This window comes from Podarcis pityusensis, assembly GCF_964106645.2.
Source record: "Podarcis pityusensis genome assembly, chromosome: 10".
Classification (NCBI taxonomy): Eukaryota; Metazoa; Chordata; class Lepidosauria; order Squamata; family Lacertidae; genus Podarcis; species Podarcis pityusensis.
Window position 1 is genome coordinate 59,893,523 of NC_138035.1, and position 18,218 is coordinate 59,911,740.

Here is an 18,218-nt window from a genome sequence, read left to right on the forward strand (position 1 = left end):
TTGTCTTCTCTTCTGGAGGTTAAATATATCCAGTTCCCACAACCTTTTCCTCATAGGACTTGCTTTCCATATGGATTTCACTGTCATCCTGAACTTCTTCTTCAAATGATTTTGCCCAGAGGTGGACACAATATTACAGATGAGGCACAACTAATGCAATATTACCTTTTGTGGCTTAGAAATGCCTCCATAAAAAGGCCTTTACCATCTTTGCAGGTTTTGTTGCCACAGATTAAATCCTGCCCCAGTGATCTAGTGGCACGTGGCACATCTGAGAGTATTGGTGACGCATGCACAACTCTAGTGTATGAAACAACTTCCCAATCTAATTCAAAGGAGGCAGAAGTTGTGCACTTTGCACAGTTAAGATTGCTACCCTGCCCATAGCACAGATGTAAAAATAATACCAGTGTGTAAATTTGGACCCAGCTAGGAATTTAGCATCCTGTCTCCTTCAATTTTAGTATCTGCTATAAGGACAGATAAAGTAACTAATTTTCCAAAGGTCTAACAACTGATCAAAGGTTTTGGCATCAGAACTGGAGTTAAGAAGCCAGATTTAATATTGGTGTGTGTGTGTGTGTGTGTGTGTGTGTGTGTGTTTTAGATTTACCCATAGTGTGGTATATTCCCTTGCCAAAGAAATGGAGCTGAAAGATCCAGCAACTCAAGATCGTCTTCCATGGCTCTTACGGGTATAATTCCTTTAAATTTTTTTGAGAGCTTCAAGATTTCCTCCAGTGTGCCTCCTATAAATAAACAGATATAACTATATTTAGGTTACTTTAATATTCTGATAACACGTTAAATAACAGCAGTGAGCCAAGTTATCAAATTTATCCCTGACCATCCTTGTGTATATAATGTGTGTACATATATATTTGGATCCCAAGAGAGACAGACAATCATACAATTCTAGAATCGGAAGGGACCTTAAGGATCATGTAGTCTAATCTGCTGCAATGCAGAAATATGCACCATACGGGGATTGAACCTGTAACCTTGGCTTTATCAGAACCATGCTCTAACCAACTGAGCTATCCAGCCAATAAGCAGGCAGGTGGGCAAAGTCCACCTGAAAGTCTGTTCCAGCTGGATAAAGGATTCCAGGAGCCAGAAGGAGCCAGGTTAAGATGACCCCAGGACCTGCTCCTGCTGGTCTGTACCCTGCTACCAGCACCAGAGCTCCTACCACCAACTACTCTGTAGAAAGGATCCTGAAAAAAAAATCACAATCGTCTTCTTAAACTACAATTCTATTGCCTCGGCCCAGTATACCTGAAAGAGCGTCTCCACCCCCATTGTTCTGCCCGGACGCTGAGGTCCAGCGCCGAGGACCTTCTGGCGGTTCCCTCACTGTGAGAAGCCATGTTACAGGGAACCAGGCAGAGGGCCTTTTCGGTAGTGGCACCCGCCCTGTGGAACGCCCTCCCACCAGATGTCAAAGAGATAAACAACTACCTGACATTCAGAAGACATCTTAAGGCAGCCCTGTTCAGGGAAGTTTTTAATGTGTGACATCTTAGTGTATTTTTTGTCTTTGCGGAAGCCGCCCAGAGTGGCTGGGGAAACCCAGCCAGATGGGCGGGGTACAAATAATAAATTTATTATTATTATTATTATTATTATTATTATTATTATTATTATTATTACTACTATTATTATTATTAAAATAACCAGGAATCTTTTCTCACAGTGGGTGGCAAAATGCCTATGGGAAGTCCGCAAATAGGACCCGAGTGCAACAGCGGTTTCCAGCAACTTCCTGCGGTTTCCAGCAACTGGTGTTCAGACAGCGGAAGTAGAACACAGTCGTATTACTTATAAGCCACCTTGGTATCCTGAAGGCGGTATAGAAATAACTGAAATAAATGTGCTCTACACCATGCATGAAATGCAAGCTTAAAAATATAAGATACACAAACGTCCGATACGGTTCATTAGGATTCCATAAAGTGGCAAACGTGATGAAATGTATTTCATGGAAGATACCAGTGGACGATATGTTGCAAATTCAAGACTCGGCAGCCGAGGACCAATTAATTAATCCAGGTGAACCAAGAGAGACATACCGTATTTTTCCGTGTATAAGACTAGGTTTTTCCCCTAATGTCGAAAATTAGGGGGCGCCTTATACATGGACACATCCCCCCCCCTTTAAAATCTGAGTCCCCCCCCAAATAGGGGACGGGCGTCTTATACATGGGGGCATCTTATAGACAGAAAAATATGGTACTTCTTCTGTCTATCTTCCAGCATAGGTCAATTTGCTTAGTCCAGTTGTGAAGAAAGCCGATAAGAGTTGTTGATTTCACGTGTTTTGTTTTATATTGTATTTTGAATACCACCTTAGAAGGCGATTCATAAATTATTATACAAATTAATATCAAATCTGTTTCAATCATTGTGACTTGCATTTTTCACGCAAAAATATAGAGCTCCTGGAACAAACAACTGTTATTTGAAAAGCTATAATAGAAACACATGGGCACAGCCCACTAGGAGGTTCTCTCGCAAAAGCCCACAAAATGAATGGCAGCTGAGTAATTCCTTTTCTTGGGGTGATGCCATTCATTTAAGAGACTCGTGTGCCCCAAATACATGAGGTATGGCTCGTGAATAAAAACAAAACATAGCTTGCCTACTGCTTTTCTCACAGTAGCACAGCTTTATCTCTGTGAAAACACTGACATCCAGAGGATAATTAAGCACAGTACGTTTGCAACAGGAAAGGCTTTTGGGCTTGTATATTATCCAGCTACTAGAAGAAGTAAAATACTTTCTTAGAGGGCAGAATATGAATTCCAACTAAAATGGAACCACAGGTAAATTGTACAAAGACATTTGTAAAAAAAAGAAAAGAAATAAAGCTTTGGATTTATTATTCAGTGTCTCATTCACAATTCACTATATAGCAATTCTCTCCTAAGATTATTCTTGTCCTCCCCATTTCTCTTCTCATGTTTAAATGTATTTCACAGATTCACATCAAAAAGTGCTACCTAAATTTCCTGCTTAGTTTCCGGTTTTCTATTTTACTCCTATATACAAACACCATTAAGTATTTTGCAGAACTATGAGAAAGAAAGCAGATTTATTTGGGGGCAAAATTCAAGGTAAGATTTTGAAGAGGCAAGAGACTTCATGGGAATGATTCATGCAATGTATTTTATGCACGAGTCCTTTATATATACGGGGCTTGCCAATTAACAACTATTCCATAGTGCATGAAGTTTGCTCACAAATAGATTTTTTTTAAGTGAACAAATCAATTTGAAAAGAAAACTTGTGTATATATATATATATATATATGCTGCAAACATTTTCTCTTGTGAAGTTTTTCTGGTTTAGTGGAATCTCATGAGGGTAACAGCAAGAGACAGATACTTTTTATCAGGATCAAAACTTTTAAAAATAGTTAAATATTTCTTAAACTTATTTTTTAAAAGACTAAGATATTTTGTAGCATACCATCCAATCTCTTACATACAGCTGTATTAACTAACCTTCTATCATAATCAAACTGTCTTCTGGGTCTTGCAGTAGTTCATCATGCTTTACAAAATGAATAACCACACGCCGCTGTCCCTGGTTTTCAGTATCCCAAACAACAGATTCGCAGAAGGATGTATTTTGTAAATCGGGCCTTGGACATGTAGCAGAAGCCTCCTGTAAAATTAGATCAAGCTCACTCCCATCCGGAACCTCTTGCCTGGGAAAAATAATAATAATTACAGCCTGAAGCGAACTACGGAAGCCTGCTCAAAATGATGTTGTGGAATATATTAGATATTTTACCAGAACGTGCAATTCAGGAGTAGCTTGCCCCAGGGGACTCACTGACTGTTACTGGAAGGGGTTCAGTGGCAATGAAGTGAGGGCTTTGTGGGCACACTGGCTGAAGAGCTGAGTTGGCTCTGCTGGCACATCAACACAGCCCTGACCTTGCCAAGTTGCCCCTCCTGGTAAGTGGCACCGACTCTGCTGCTGGGAGAATCTTGCCCTGACAGAAATCCTACAATAGCTAGACTCACTGGCAAAGGAAGAGGGGGGCAGGGGGAGCGCACCGCCATCGTGGCTGCCCCCCCCCGGGACGTGTGCCAGCCATGCTCCCGCCTGTTCTCTGCCCCCCAGTGTCGGAGCACGAAGCTCCGCCACTGGCTAGACTTTTCCGCGTGCATGTTTGGACACAAGGTAATTGGCGAAAGCAGGCTGCGGTCCTTTAAGAAAGCGGAGAACAGGCTCAGAATCGCCTTATTCTGAAAATCTGAGCTTAAAAACAATCTTTTAAACAAGCTTTAAGACTCCATTTTATTTTATTTTCTCCACATCTCCGCAGTGAATAGTGGTACTGAGAGTGGGTAAAGGAATAGTTCAGATTTTCATTAAAAAGTGTTTCTAAATTTAAATAACTTGTAAGCATTTCATGTTCCTGAAGGAGTATTGAAGTCCAAAATATGTAGAGGTAAAATAAAAGCCTTGTACCACTAAGCGCTGGAACCTGATCTGTTCTTTGTTTTGATGCTTTGTGGTGCTTTGCAACCCTCTTTCTGCACACTACTGGAATTTTAAGGTCCTTATATTACTCAGTACTGGAGCATTCCACATTAAGAAGGAAGTTAGGACTAAACATGAATCAAAGTGATCACCCCAGCTTCTTTTGCTTTTGGTTATAAAAGTTAGATCAAAGACTGCTACTTAATAGGGTAGAGTAATTAAGAAGCCAAGCTAATATTAGGGATGGAGGAATCATTCTCTGCCTTCTATACGGAAGTCTCTCAATAAAAAAATGGGGGAAGGGAACACACTGAAATACTTGCAAGCTTCTCCTGTCTGTCAGTCAATTTGCTTGATACCATAAATGTCACACAATGAAGCAAAAACACCTTACCCAGTAAAAAAAAAAGTAATACAGTGGACCCTCTGGATACAAACTTAATTCATTCCGGGGGTCCGTTCACACTCCAAAAATCACGTAAATTGAAGCGCGCTTCTGTGCATGGCTTGATTGAGCACTTCTGCGCATGCGGCGAAACCTGTAAGTACACACTTCCGGGTTTGCCGTGGCCGTAACCCAAAGATTCCGTATCCAGAGGGATACATAAGTAGAGGTACAGTGGTACCTCGCAAGACGAATGCCTCGCAAGACGAAAAACGCGCAAGACGAAAGAGTTTTCCGTTTTTTGAGTCGTTCCGCAAGACGAATTTCCCTATGGGCTTGCTTCGCAAGACGAAACGTCTTGCGAGTTCTTGCGAGTTTGTTTCCTTTTCTTAAAGCCGCTAAGCCGTTAATAGCCGCTAAGCCGCTAATAGCCGTGCTTCGCAAGACGAAAAAACCGCAAGACGAAGAGACTCGCGGAACGGATTAATTTCGTCTTGCGAGGTACCACTGTACGACTGTATTTGCTATTTGTGCAAGGGCAAATTAAACATTTGTTAATAATAAACAAATCTCTACTGTGCACGTTATATTTTAACAGCAGTGAATTTTTAAGGTGCTAATATCATGTTCCTTTATCTAGACAGGCATTTTAGCACATTTTTAGGGTGGAATATATAATGACAAAGGGATATGATAACCAGCCCTTGATATTGCTGTACATCCAAGATCCACTGATCCAAAAATCTAGGAAACTATGTAAGCAACATCTCCAAAGCAGCATGAGAGAAAAATGTATCATGGCACTTACAACAAATTGCACTGGGGACAATGAAGTTTAACAGACTGATGAAGCTTTTCAGGTTCAAATTGTCTCAGCTTAGCTCTGATGCGATACGGCTGAGGACTCCTGCTGTTCAAAATAGTACTCAGTGCAGTCACTTCAAAATGCTGGTGATCTCTCAGCACTGTAAAACACAAAGATATCAAGGCTTGTACTGATGTGAACAAACATAAAATGAGAGGAAAATAGCAGCTCGGAAGTAAATTTAAACAAAGCTTTATTAAATTGCTGGAAGTTCTGAATTCATTCTGTGGTCTGGGCGTGACAATTCTGAATATGCACTTATGTGAATAGACACGTCATGTTTTGAAATTAAAAATACACACATCTGTTGTGTCCAGCTCTTTACAAAACTAAGAGTGGGCACACCCTAGGTCTGCACAACTGATGGCTTAACAGGCAGAAATATGAAGTGTTTCGCTGGGTAAAACCAATTTATTTCTGATCCATGTCAGTTGTGCATGTCTTCACTCATAAGACTGTATATGCAATCTCATCTGCTACTTTTTTAATCCACCCTAAATAAGGGTTTAAAAATTTTCGCATCTCAAAATGTGGATTTTAAAACATATTTTCACGTGCGTTTCGAAAACGTATTGTGATACGTTTTGAGCAGAGGACAGTGCTGGGTTATTTGGAAAGCGTAAATCTGATGGATATTACGTTTTGATCAGCATGTTAGTCAGGGAGATGTGGATCAGGTCAGTACCTATCAAAATTAGCAAAGTTCAAATATCTCAGGCCTCCCTACTATCAATACAAAAGATGCCTTAGCTGAGCAGAATGTTAGTTCTATTGATTTTCTATTCTGCTGCAGTTTCCCATGCCACACTCTGAGCCATTCTAGAGGGGGTACAACCTGGAAAAGTGGGCTTGGTGAAGCACAGAGTGCTTCAGGGAGAGTCAGTGTGGTGTGGTGGTTAAGAGCGGTAGTCTCGTAATCTGTGGAACCGGGTTCGCGTCTCCGCTCCTCCACATGCAGCTGCTGGGTGACCTTGGGCCAGTCACACTTCTTTGAAGTCTCTCAGCCCCACTCACCTCACAGAGCGTTTGTTGTGGGGGAGGAAGGGAAAGGAGAATGTTAGCTGCTTTGAGACTCCTTTGGGTAGTGATAAAGCGGGATATCAAATCCAAACTCTCTTCAGGGGAGAACACTTTGCAAGAAACAACACTGTGCAAGAAGAACTTATTTGGATCAAAGGTATACTGCATCTGTGAGTCCTACCTGTAACGGATAACTGCTGGCATCCTTCTGAACAAGATCCTACTTTGAAAAAGAAAAGAAAGAGGGAATTAATTTTGTCCCACTTACATCTCCCTGTAAACTGCAAGAGACATTAATATGCCCCAACAAATTTCAACACAGACCAAAACATCTTGTTTTAAGATGACAAGAAGCCATATGTTTGAGCAACAGCATCCATGAGCTTTGACTACTTACAGCATTATCACTTAATTTTTATTTATAAGAGGATTTCTAAAATTCCAACTCATTAAATTATTCCTGCATTGAAGGGTTGGACTAGATGATGCTTGGAGTCTCTTGCAATGGTACAATTCTATGGTTCTTAAAAAGTATAATAGTGTACAGTGGTACTTCGGGTTACATACGCTTCAGGTTACATACGCTTCAGGTTACAGTCTCCGCTAACCCAGAAATAGTGCTTCAGGTTAAGAACTTTGCTTCAGGATGAGAACTGAAATCGTGCTCCGGCGGCACAGCAGCAGCAGGAGGCCCCATTAGCTAAAGTGGTGCTTCAGGTTAAGAACAGTTTCAGGTTAAGTACGGACCTCCAGAACGAATTAAGTACTTAACCAGAGGTACCACTGTACAATGAAATCATTAACATTATAAAATCTTAAAACATGGAAAAAACAGATCTTTTTAGACATGATCAATCATGCTTCACACGTAGATTGCATATTCCATTTGGTAGAAAATGTAATGTGGTCCCAAATATCCTGATATGAGGTGCAAAATGTTGCCACCTACTTGTCACTTAAACTTTCTATAATCTTAGGATGTATTTTCTTACCCAAGATTACAGAGAAAACAATTTTGCACATAAACAAAGAAAGCAAAACTATCTTATGTAATTCAGCTACTTTTAATCAGCTGTTGAGATCAAAGAAGTCAGTGATGGACCACAGCTCACGTCCACACATTTTTAGGGTTTCCTGAATATTTTTATCTTGCATTAAAAGAAACGGTAGGCAACTCCATAAAAAGAACATGGAAGTACTATACTATAAAGCAAGGAAGACAGAGCTGAGTGTTGTTTTCAAGTTTATTTACATGTAAAGTAAGCATTCTCGGGTTCTGAAGGACTTTCTGAAGACTCATCTTCCATCAAGTCTACAGAGTTCAGGAATCTGAAAATGAAAAAGGTTTTGAAGAAAATAATCAAAACATAGAAGTAAACAAATAAATGGCCTTGTAGATGGGATTTTGTTTAACTCAGATGAAATCTACTTTGCGCTTCTCATTCCATTGCGATGGGACCATGTTCAATAACAGAATTTGAACATGCTGCAATGACTCCCTGAATTCACATGCTAATACAGCCAGATTGTTAGCGCTGCTGGACTTGAGTTTTATAAATACAAAGTAGTACTGGCATGCGCTGGTAAAATGGTAGTATCCCCCTAAAAGACAGGGCCTTGAAACACAGCTATTTTTCTGTGGTTCCTTAATGCTGCTTGATTTTTATTCTATGCACGATCATACCACAACAATGACTCTTATGCATATTGATTCTTTAGTATAACATGCGTATAGAGTTTAAAAGTAACCATCACTCAGATTACTCGGAAGCAAAGGCTGACCATTAGTAACATGAAGGACTTCTCTCATTCCCTACTCTTCTTCCAAATGACATCTGTCTTGAATTAGGGTTGCCAAAGTTGTTGAGCAATTTAGGGAAATCGTCAAAAGCAACATGGGTTGCCATACGTCCAGATTTCCTGGGACCTTTTTGTGATTTCTGCTTGGACACTGCTTCCGACTGCAGTATTCCAGCTATGTCCGGGAAATTCTAGGCATATGGCACAACCCTATCTTGATTCTATTTACTTACTTCTTTAAATCCTCAACATCAGCGTGGCCTTCTGGCAGGCTTGTAATGCCACGGCCGTACGTGGTACCACCATGAAGATGAAATTGTAGATATGAAACATCAGGCTCATCTTCCGGACTTTGGAATTTTGCATGCAAACTGTACAATCTAATAAAGCTTCCAACCTTGAAATATATAAAACAGTTATTTCAGAAGGCAAAGCAAGACTCGTTGTTTTCATCTATAAAAGAGAGTTAAGGAAGATGATGCCGTGCAACTAGATCGCACTGTGCCAGAGACAACTTTTCTGAACATGTTGTCTCCTTTTTAGCATACAAATTGCTTTCAGAACTTTTTGTTCAAAACCAGCACATCAATAAAATAGAATACCACATGAGTTTATATCGCACCACCCTTTAGAAAATAAACTCAGAATAGCTTACAAAAAAGAAACGTAAAATACATTAGCACACCATAAAACAGTTCAAATTACTAAAATTGATTTTGCATGTCAAAACCAGAAGCGGGATAAACAACTCAGTATAAAAACAGGGGTGCAGAATTTTCAACCCACATTAGAAGGCCAGTTAAACAAAATAAAAGCTCACCTAAAACTTAAAGGAGAAAGGACCAACCAAATCTCTATGGTTGTGGATAAGAATCACAGCCAGGGTAAAACAATAGAAAGGGCCCTGCCTCTTTTATGTATCAAGCAGCAGTCTGCTAATTTTTCATTCAATTTTCATTCAACTTCCTTCTCTCAAGTCAGCTTCCAACAGTTCCTATAGGAACCCATGGTCCTCTAGTTGTTGTTGGACAAGCAAGGCCAATGGTCATGGATGGTGTCTAGTGAACATTTATTTACTCAAAATTGCATCAATTAACTGGAGATGTTTATTTATTGTTGTGGTGGATTCTTAGTCACCTAAACAAAGGTGAATACCCCCTTTTTCTTTTAGCACCATGCCAAGGGATCTCTCTCAAAGCTACTGCTGCTTCCTTTAACATCCATTAGATGGTGTTAATGTATCACAGACACTGCATTTCACTGAGAGCAGAACACCCTGCCTCGCGGAGATAAAACCACATAAAAATTAGGACGCTTGGATTTTGAGCAACTGGCCTTTTTTCCTCCAAAATCCTACTTTATGGACAATTCCTGCGGTAGAACAAAATAAATATCCTTAAAGGGTGATCTTTATAGCTACTGGGCAGGCCTTGAAAATGGAAGTTTGCAGCAATGTTATTAAAGTACATCTTATGGCAGCGTAACTCAAAGAGAGAGGTCTGCCTCTATCAAAATCTATGTCTCTGAGGCAAAGAACCATGCAATTAGTTCCATGTGTGAAAGGGATGCAAACTAAATGTAGCATTTCCCCCTTGTGGCATGCAAACATCTCTAAAAGCAAAGGGGGACTTCATAAGCAGTTTGGCATAGGTTTCTGTCACTCAGTAGGGCAAGGGAGGTTGAAGTCCTACTGGTGCATAGAAAGTGGAGATAATCTCCCTGAAACTTTTGGGCTTTGCAGGATAAGCTGCAGGAGTTGTAGCTCAGCAACATCTGATCATCCTCAGACAACAGGTCCAACGGTCAGGATGGGCACTGTAATTCAACAAAACCGGTGGTGGTAGGAGGCACCATGTTTGCTACCATGGCAAAGTAACCCTCTGGACTCTAGCCTATAAAACTTCATTCATTCAAAGCATTTATATCGGACTCTTCAGCCAGAAAGGCTCCCCAAACAGCTTACACATCAATTTAACTGGTAACCACCAACTAGTGCAATCTTAAAAAAAGGGGAGAGAAAGGAAGATTAAATCAAGCAAACTTATGTTACCATCTTCTCATATTAATCAACCGGGGTGGAAGCAGACTGCTCAAAGTTCTAAAAACAGGCCTGGTTGGGCCCTTGAGAAAAGGCTTGGTTGCTCTGCCCTCCTTTAGGGGTCTGCAGCAGGAGGTTGTTGCTCTTACAGGGTGGGGACTTGGCCTTCTGGAGCCTAACTGGAATCTGCTGGCCTGGCTTCTCTTTACTTTTTCCAGGAGATGGATAAGTAATTGAAGAGCTTCTTTAATCACATCCAGCACACCATTTTATTGCCTCCCCGTTTTTAAATAGTAGAGGCCCCACAACAAAAACTGCTTTTGAAGCTCCACTCAGTTTCGGAAGATACTTGCTGTGCAACATTGAGAATTCACAATTATTAAAGAATAATAGTTCAAACTATAAAATAATAAAATTATATTTTATTTCTAATAGAAATAAATGTTTTGTATGTAACTTTTTTGCTATTTCTTGTTTACATCTAATTAAGCAAAGCTGATGCAATCAGATTTTTTTAAAAAATATGTTCACAATCTCATAACACAGCCAAGCAAATCAGCAGAGGCTGTAGTCATGTAACAGTATGTGCAATATAAGTATTTTCCGTTGGAGGGCAGCATTGTATACTTCTGGTTTGTAAAGAGCAAATTCTTATCATGAGTCTCCATATACCCACCCACACAAAATCAAGCTAGTTTTATGTTTAAAAATCCATATAAAAATTGGGTTGGATGCAAAGACAATAACCACCAGTGCTATTCTGTACAAATGCCAGGCAGAAGAGTTAGCTCAGGTTGTTACTACAGTTACAATAAGTGGGATGTCAAACAAAATTTGGCAGTGTGGAGTATACTTGGCAGGATCGCTGCTCCAGCCAGCCAGCCATGTTCTCTTTGGCAGAAACCAAAAAGGGGGAACTCATGCACGCAAAACAGTTGAAGGACTGAGCGCACTCAGTGGGCATGGAATGCCACAGACCGTTGCAGGGTGGGTGAGGAATGGATGCATTAGTTGAGACTCCTGCCTTTCAGGAAGTTGGCCCAGATGGCCATTCCAACCCTATAATTCTATGATAATATTGTGCGATCTCCACATTTAGAACCAGCAGGACACAGCTGAATTCCCATGGAGGTTGTCTGGTGCCTTCTCTCTCATTTTGTACTATGCCATGCCCCATGTTGCATCAGGGCCACATCCCTACTGCAGCTATTTTGTGAGTGGAGCCCACAACATTTTCTGAAAACTCAAAATGGGCCTGCTAGGCCAAAAAGACTGGAGAGGTCTTCCAGATGTAATGGACCACAAATCTAATCACCCTTGACTATTGGCCTTGCTGTCTGGGATAGGACTGGGAGGGTGTTGGCTACAACTGGCCTTTATCAATGATGAATAAATACTAACATCTGTATTCAGTTTGAGCATATGCTGATGCATGGTCTACAAATACTGAAACAAATAAGTATTATTCTGGTGCACAGCGTATCCGGGTGCCATGCAACATGAGGCTGGAAAACATACAAGGCCTGAAATGTAAATATAGTCATCAATACCACTAACCTATTTTCATCAGTAGCAAATAAAAAGCAGAAACATAATTTACCATTCAAGTAGCATGCAATTTAGTGAAATTAAAGTTTTGTATTGCATTCAAGGGAAAAAATATGCAGTGTTTTAAGACAAACTGCTGTTGGCAGGAACACAGCGATATAAATTTCACACTGTGCTGTTATTAAGTGAAACATAATGTACTTCCACCACCCAGTTTTCCCATGTTTTATGCTTCTTATGTGCCTTCACACTGAGCACCGAGTTTTCAAATATGTATAATTTAAAAATAAAATTAAACATGTCATTTTCATACAGACGTCGCTATTGTCTTTGTGGCAGCACGAAAGCACAAAGCAGATTTATACGTTAAACCACCATTTCCAAACTCCAGCTGTTACTGCAAAAATGAACATGATGCTATTGAATAGAGTCACCTGCCATTTGACCAACGATTTACACAGCAACTCAATCCTGAAGAAATTTCAAATGCAGAAAAGAGGTTAAAAACCACCCCTATGGCTGTGGCCTTTGTTCAGGAAAACAGTTTAACATGTATATTCCAGTTTGGAAAAGCAACACAAGAGTATGACGGAGGCTTGCTGCCATGCAAGAACCATGTCCTGTTCCGAGAAGAAGCAGAAAAGGCTGGAGGGAGCAGAAACACTACCTCCTGCTAAATGAAGCAATAAGTAGAGCAAGACATCTAGCATAAGCAACTGGCATAGCTCACTGGTGCTGATGCACACATCCTGTACTGAACATTAGATTCTGGCACTGGAAAGGGAAGTAAAGTAAGACCTTGGTTCTTGAACTTAATCTGTTCCAGAAGTCCGTTCCAACTCCCGAAACCATTTGAAAACGAAGGCGCAGCTTCTGATTGGCTGCAGGAGCTTCCTGCACTTCCTGCACTCAAGCTGCATCGGACATTTCGTTTCTGAAAAACGTTCGCAAACCAGAACACTTACTTCCGGGTTTGCGGCGTTCAGCAACTAAGCCGTTCGAGAACCAAGGTATTACTGTACTGAGCTTGGCAGCTGCAAATGTTTGCTATCTTTATGCCCGCCTGCCCCACTATGAAAATTCTAGTACTGCTTTTACAAAAAGGTTTAAAAACAGGGTGCTAACAAAGGTCCATATAGTTAAAGCTATGGTTTTCCCAGTAGTGATGTATGGGAGTGAGAGCTGGACCACAAAGAAGGCTGATCGACGAAGAACTGATGCTTTTGAATTATGGTGCTGGAAGAGACTCTTGAGAGTCCCATGGACTGCAAGAAGATCAAACCTATCCATCCTGAAGGAAATCAGCCCTGAGTTCTCACTGGAAGGACAGATCCTGAAGCTGAGACTCCAATACTTTGGCCACCTCATGAGAAGAGAAGACTCCCTGGAAAAGACCCTGATGTTGGGAAAGATTGAGAGCACAAGGAGAAGGGGATGACAGAGGACGAGATGGTTGGATAGTGTTCTCGAAGCTACCAGCATGAGTCTGACCAAACTGCGGGAGGCAGTAGAAGACAGGAGTGCCTGGCGTGCTCTGGTCCATGGGGTCACGAAGAGTCGGGACACGACTAAATGACTAAACAACAACAACAACAACAACAGGGCTGAAACACTGTATCTAGACCATGTTTGAATTTTGGTCATTTAAAGTTTATGATTTTTTTATTTCCTTCTGAGGAAACTAAATTGTTCAGTGAAACGAGGTTTCTAGCCGGCATCCCGTTAAGGTTTTGTTCTATTTTAGGTTCTTCTAATTTTTTCCCTTAAGCTTTTTGATTTTTATTATTTAGTTGATTTCCACAAGATAATATTTCTAGTCGATTACTTCTCGTTTCAGGGATTTTCACAGTATTTCATTTTTTGTGTGCAATTTCTCAGTTCCGTGACTGCCTTTTTTCTATTGATTCTTATTCGCCTGCCCCACTATGGCTTGAGCCCTGTTCCCTAACAGCGACATTGTGTCAGGGCCCTGAGGAGTTGCGGACAAATGAAAAAGGCAGCGCTGCAGCCCTCTGGCTCTTTTCAGCAACGGGCTCTAAAGTTCTTGCTTGCTCCTGCCCAGTAACCCTAATGGGGGTGATGCAGTTGCCAAGATGATGCCAGGGAATTTTTTTGGCAAGGTGGCACTGTCAGAGCCTACTGGGGCAGCTTGCCTAAGGCCCTGGGAGAAGAGAGGGCCTTAGGCAAATGGCTTTTCTTTGGGCTGTATAATTTCTATCCCTTCCAGCGTTCTCTGTCCATGTTTGGAATTATTACTGTAGTAGTAGTAGTAGTAGTAGTAATGATGGTGATAATAATAATAATAATAATAATAATAATAATAATAATAATAATAATAGAATTTATATACCGCCCTATACCTGCAGGTCTCGGGGAGTTCTTAATACAGAGCTCTCACACGGTGAGCACAATGTATAATTAGAAGCATCTGACCATTAAGTTGTAAGGAAAGTCTGTACATAGGAAGTATTTATATGGAATAACCAGTTGGGTGACCCATTCAAATATCGATAAAAGACTTCTGTGGCTCATCCAACAACTGCATCGAGCGGACCTCATGCAAGTGAGACTGGGCCTTCAAGGCGCCCTCTCACAGGCAATTCCAACTAACAGAGGTGTCAAACAAGGATGTATACTGGCACCCTTCCAATTTAATTACTATATAAATAATCCGATATTGCATCCCCTCCTTTTTTGCCCCCACCCTTGGGAATCGTAAAGTGCCAAATCTGTTCTACACCGACGACTTAAGTTTTGTTATCTCAGAACAAAATCAGATTTAAAAGGATGCTGGTTAAATTTGGACAGTTGTGTAAAAAAGAGCATCTACTAAAAATTAACTACGATAAAACCAAGGTGGTATTTGGCAAGAGGACTACCAAGTCCAGGTGAACTGGTCACACCCTAGCTAAATGCAGCCAGAATTGATCTAGCCTATTTGACATACTGGCGCAGGCTAAATGCCTTCAAGGAGTATACTAAGCTCTGCAGGTTAGAGCAACTAAGGACAGGGGGCTGAGCACAAAATTGCCAAGATACACTTCAGCAACGTTAGTTAAAACTGTTCTTGTTCCTTGAAAATTATCAATATTGCAAAGCCACTTAAGAAATGGTGGACTGCACATTCAAACAGTTATTAATGGCAGTTTTAATGAGCAATAGGCTTTTAAAGAGTATAAAAATATTGCTTATAATGGGGACTACAAATTAAACTATGTTTTATCTCATTTACAAGAAATAATTTAAAGTCACGGAAGACATTTCGCATATGTTCACAACTGCATGATACCACACAGTATCTGGAATAAAGCTGCTTAATTAGGAGACCACTTATTTGTGGCATATTAAAGCAATTAGTCTTTTTCAGGCGGGGGGTGGGTTAGAAGGTTTGGCTTGCTAGGAGGATTAAACAAGATAAAAGTACACAATTTAAATAAATATAGAGCTGGGTAGCTAGCTTCTGGTGAGATCACACACATAACGTAAAGCACTGCTGAGGACTTACCTTCAGTGATTTTGCCAACTGGACATGATTATCATAAACGACAACATCCACTGTCAGGTTTCTTAGTCGATGAATGAGAACACTGTCGCCTTCAAAGTCATCTTCTCTAACAACCACCTTCCAATACAGAAAGGGACATTTTGTGCCATCCCATACCTGGTATGAAACAAAATTCATTCTCCTTTTAAAACTGGCACTTTTTTATTTTTCTAGATTAAGGCTGCAATTCTAAGAACATTTGCTTTAAAAGGGTTGACCAAAGCCAACTGAGTTCACTTTGAACTAACTGTGCTTAGAATCACAGAATTGTGGAGAAGTAGGTTTTATTGGCCCTTCTGATCTCACTATCTTTTGTGAAGGTCAGGAGGAGCTTTGAGATTCTGGCTTCACCAGATTTCACCCCAACTCTCTGTGCTGAGAGTTAAAACAGTGTTGGCAGCAGGGTGGAATCAAAGACAACTACTGGCATCTCTAGCAGAGATCTAAAAATGCTGGTGCAAGACTGGCCCCAAAGGATACATCTGGCACTTTCCTGGTTTTTATGGACCAAGATTACACAAAGACTTGGCTGACTAATTGATCATTTTTCTTTAGTTTGAAAGTGAAATATAAATGGTTTTAAATAATGAATGAATCACTTATTCAAGTAACATTTCTCAAAATGTGATAAGCTCCTAAAATATTAATATTCCTGGGAAACCCATCCAGATGGGTGGGGTATAAATAAAACAACAACAACAAAAATAATTGCTATTATTGCTATTGTAACATTCCTCATACAATAAATACATTTTTTGGAAAGACTGGCTTTATGTAATCCCCTTACTACAATCTGGATCTTGATTGTCATGATCTGGAGTCATGAAGTCATGAAGACCAACAATCCAAATACAGTGGTGCCTCGCAAGACAAAATTAATTCGTTCCGCAAGTCTCTTCGTCTTGCGAGTTTTTCGTCTTGCGATGCACGGTTTCCCATAGGAATGCATTGAAAATCAATTAATGTGTTCCTAGGGAAACCGCCTTCAGACCAGGTCCGGGGACAGTCTGTCCCTGGACCTCTTCTGAAGGCTGGGGGGGGGGGGGGGCAAGGGCTTTTCTTCCCACCCCCAGCATTTTAAAAAACCCCGGGACAGCGGAGGACTTCTCCGCTGTCCGGGCGATCTTAAAATGCTGGCGGGCGGCATTTTAAAATCGCCCCGGGACAGCGGAGGACTTCTCCGCTGTCCGGGGCGATTTAAAAGCCCCTGGGAAGGCAGGCAGGGGGGACAAAGACTTTTGCCCCCCCCAGCCTTCAGAAGAGGTCCTGGACGGGCGGGGGGCGAAAGTCTTTGCTCCCCCCCTGCCTTCAAAAGCCCTCCGGGACAGGCAGGCAGGGGGGAGCAAAGACTTTCGCCCCCCGCCCGCCTGCAGAAGGTCTTCCCTCCCCCCCGCCCGGCTTCGGAGCACCGTTCCGAAGCTGGGCGGCGGCGGGAGGTCTTCCCTCCCCCCCGCCCGGCTTCGGAGCACCGTTGCGAAGCCGGGCGGCGGGGGCAGGTCTTCCCTCCCCACCGCCCGGCTTCGGAGCACCGTTGCGAAACCGGGCGGCGGCGGCAGGTCTTCCCTCCCCCCCGCCCGGCTTCGGAGCACCGTTCCGAAGCCGGGCGGCGGGGGCAGGTCTTCCCTCCCCCCCGCCCGGCTTCGGAGCACCGTTCCGAAGCAGGGCGGCGGCGGCAGGTCTTCCCTCCCCCCCGCCCGGCTTCGGAGCACCGTTCCGAAGCCGGGCGGCGGCGGCAGGTCTTCCCTCCCCCCCGCCCGGCTTCGGAGGAGCCTTCCGAAGCCCGGCGGCGGCGGGAGGAGGTGTCCCCGCCCAGCCGCCAGGCTTCGGAGGAGGTCCGAGGACAGTGGGGAAGACGCGCTGCGCTTCCCCGCTGTCCCTGAGATTTCCCTATGGGCTGTCGTCTTGCGAAGCAAGCCCATAGGGAAATTCGTTTTGCGAAGCGCCTCCAAAACGGAAAACCCTTTCGTCTAGCGGGTTTTTCGTCTTGCGAGGCGTTCGTCTTGCGGGGTACCACTGTAATGGACATCATCTGGTTATGATACCACACTTGATCTTAGCCAAAAGGCAAAGAAACAGTGTCATGATGTGAACATTGTGCCCAATCAAAAAGATGTGTGTATGCGCTGTCTGTGAACACAGACCTTAAGTGCTCCCCCTTCCATGAGTGTGTGGGAAATCTCCCTATTTTCAACTTCTGACTGAAGGCCCTTGTGTGGTTCCTGAGGGTCTTATTTCTAGGTTACAAGATGATTGTACAGGAAAGAATTTTGGTGGTGAGAACTTCCAGTGAACACATGGAACGAAACACTTGGCCCTTAGGATCTCACCTTGAAAATGAAGCCAAAGAGATAACTAGAACATGCATAATATATACACAGAAAGGACCTGCAAAATATTTTTTCAACCACGTTTTTTTTTTATCTTGCTAGTGATAATTCCAGTTTTTAATAAGTTGCATTTTCAAAGGGAAGGGAAGGTCATCTCCTACCTAAGCATTACAATATTTCAATTTACCAGTTCA

At 42.0% G+C, this 18,218-nt stretch overlaps 1 protein-coding gene across 3 annotated transcripts in view; it reads right to left on the reverse strand.

Moving 5' to 3' along the window:
* The window catches only part of POT1 (protection of telomeres 1), a 67,119-nt gene that overhangs the window by 8,873 nt on the left and 40,028 nt on the right, over positions 1 to 18,218 (reverse strand). For all 3 annotated transcript variants that reach the window (XM_081023629.1, XM_081023630.1, XM_081023631.1), the window contains 7 exons: positions 15,659 to 15,814; positions 8,801 to 8,964; positions 8,020 to 8,096; positions 6,949 to 6,990; positions 5,691 to 5,847; positions 3,507 to 3,712; positions 614 to 749 (listed from right to left, as the gene is read on the reverse strand). In XM_081023629.1, coding sequence (XP_080879755.1) covers positions 614 to 749; positions 3,507 to 3,712; positions 5,691 to 5,847; positions 6,949 to 6,990; positions 8,020 to 8,096; positions 8,801 to 8,964; positions 15,659 to 15,814 — 938 coding nt within the window. The remainder of the gene's footprint in view (positions 1 to 613; positions 750 to 3,506; positions 3,713 to 5,690; positions 5,848 to 6,948; positions 6,991 to 8,019; positions 8,097 to 8,800; positions 8,965 to 15,658; positions 15,815 to 18,218) is intronic.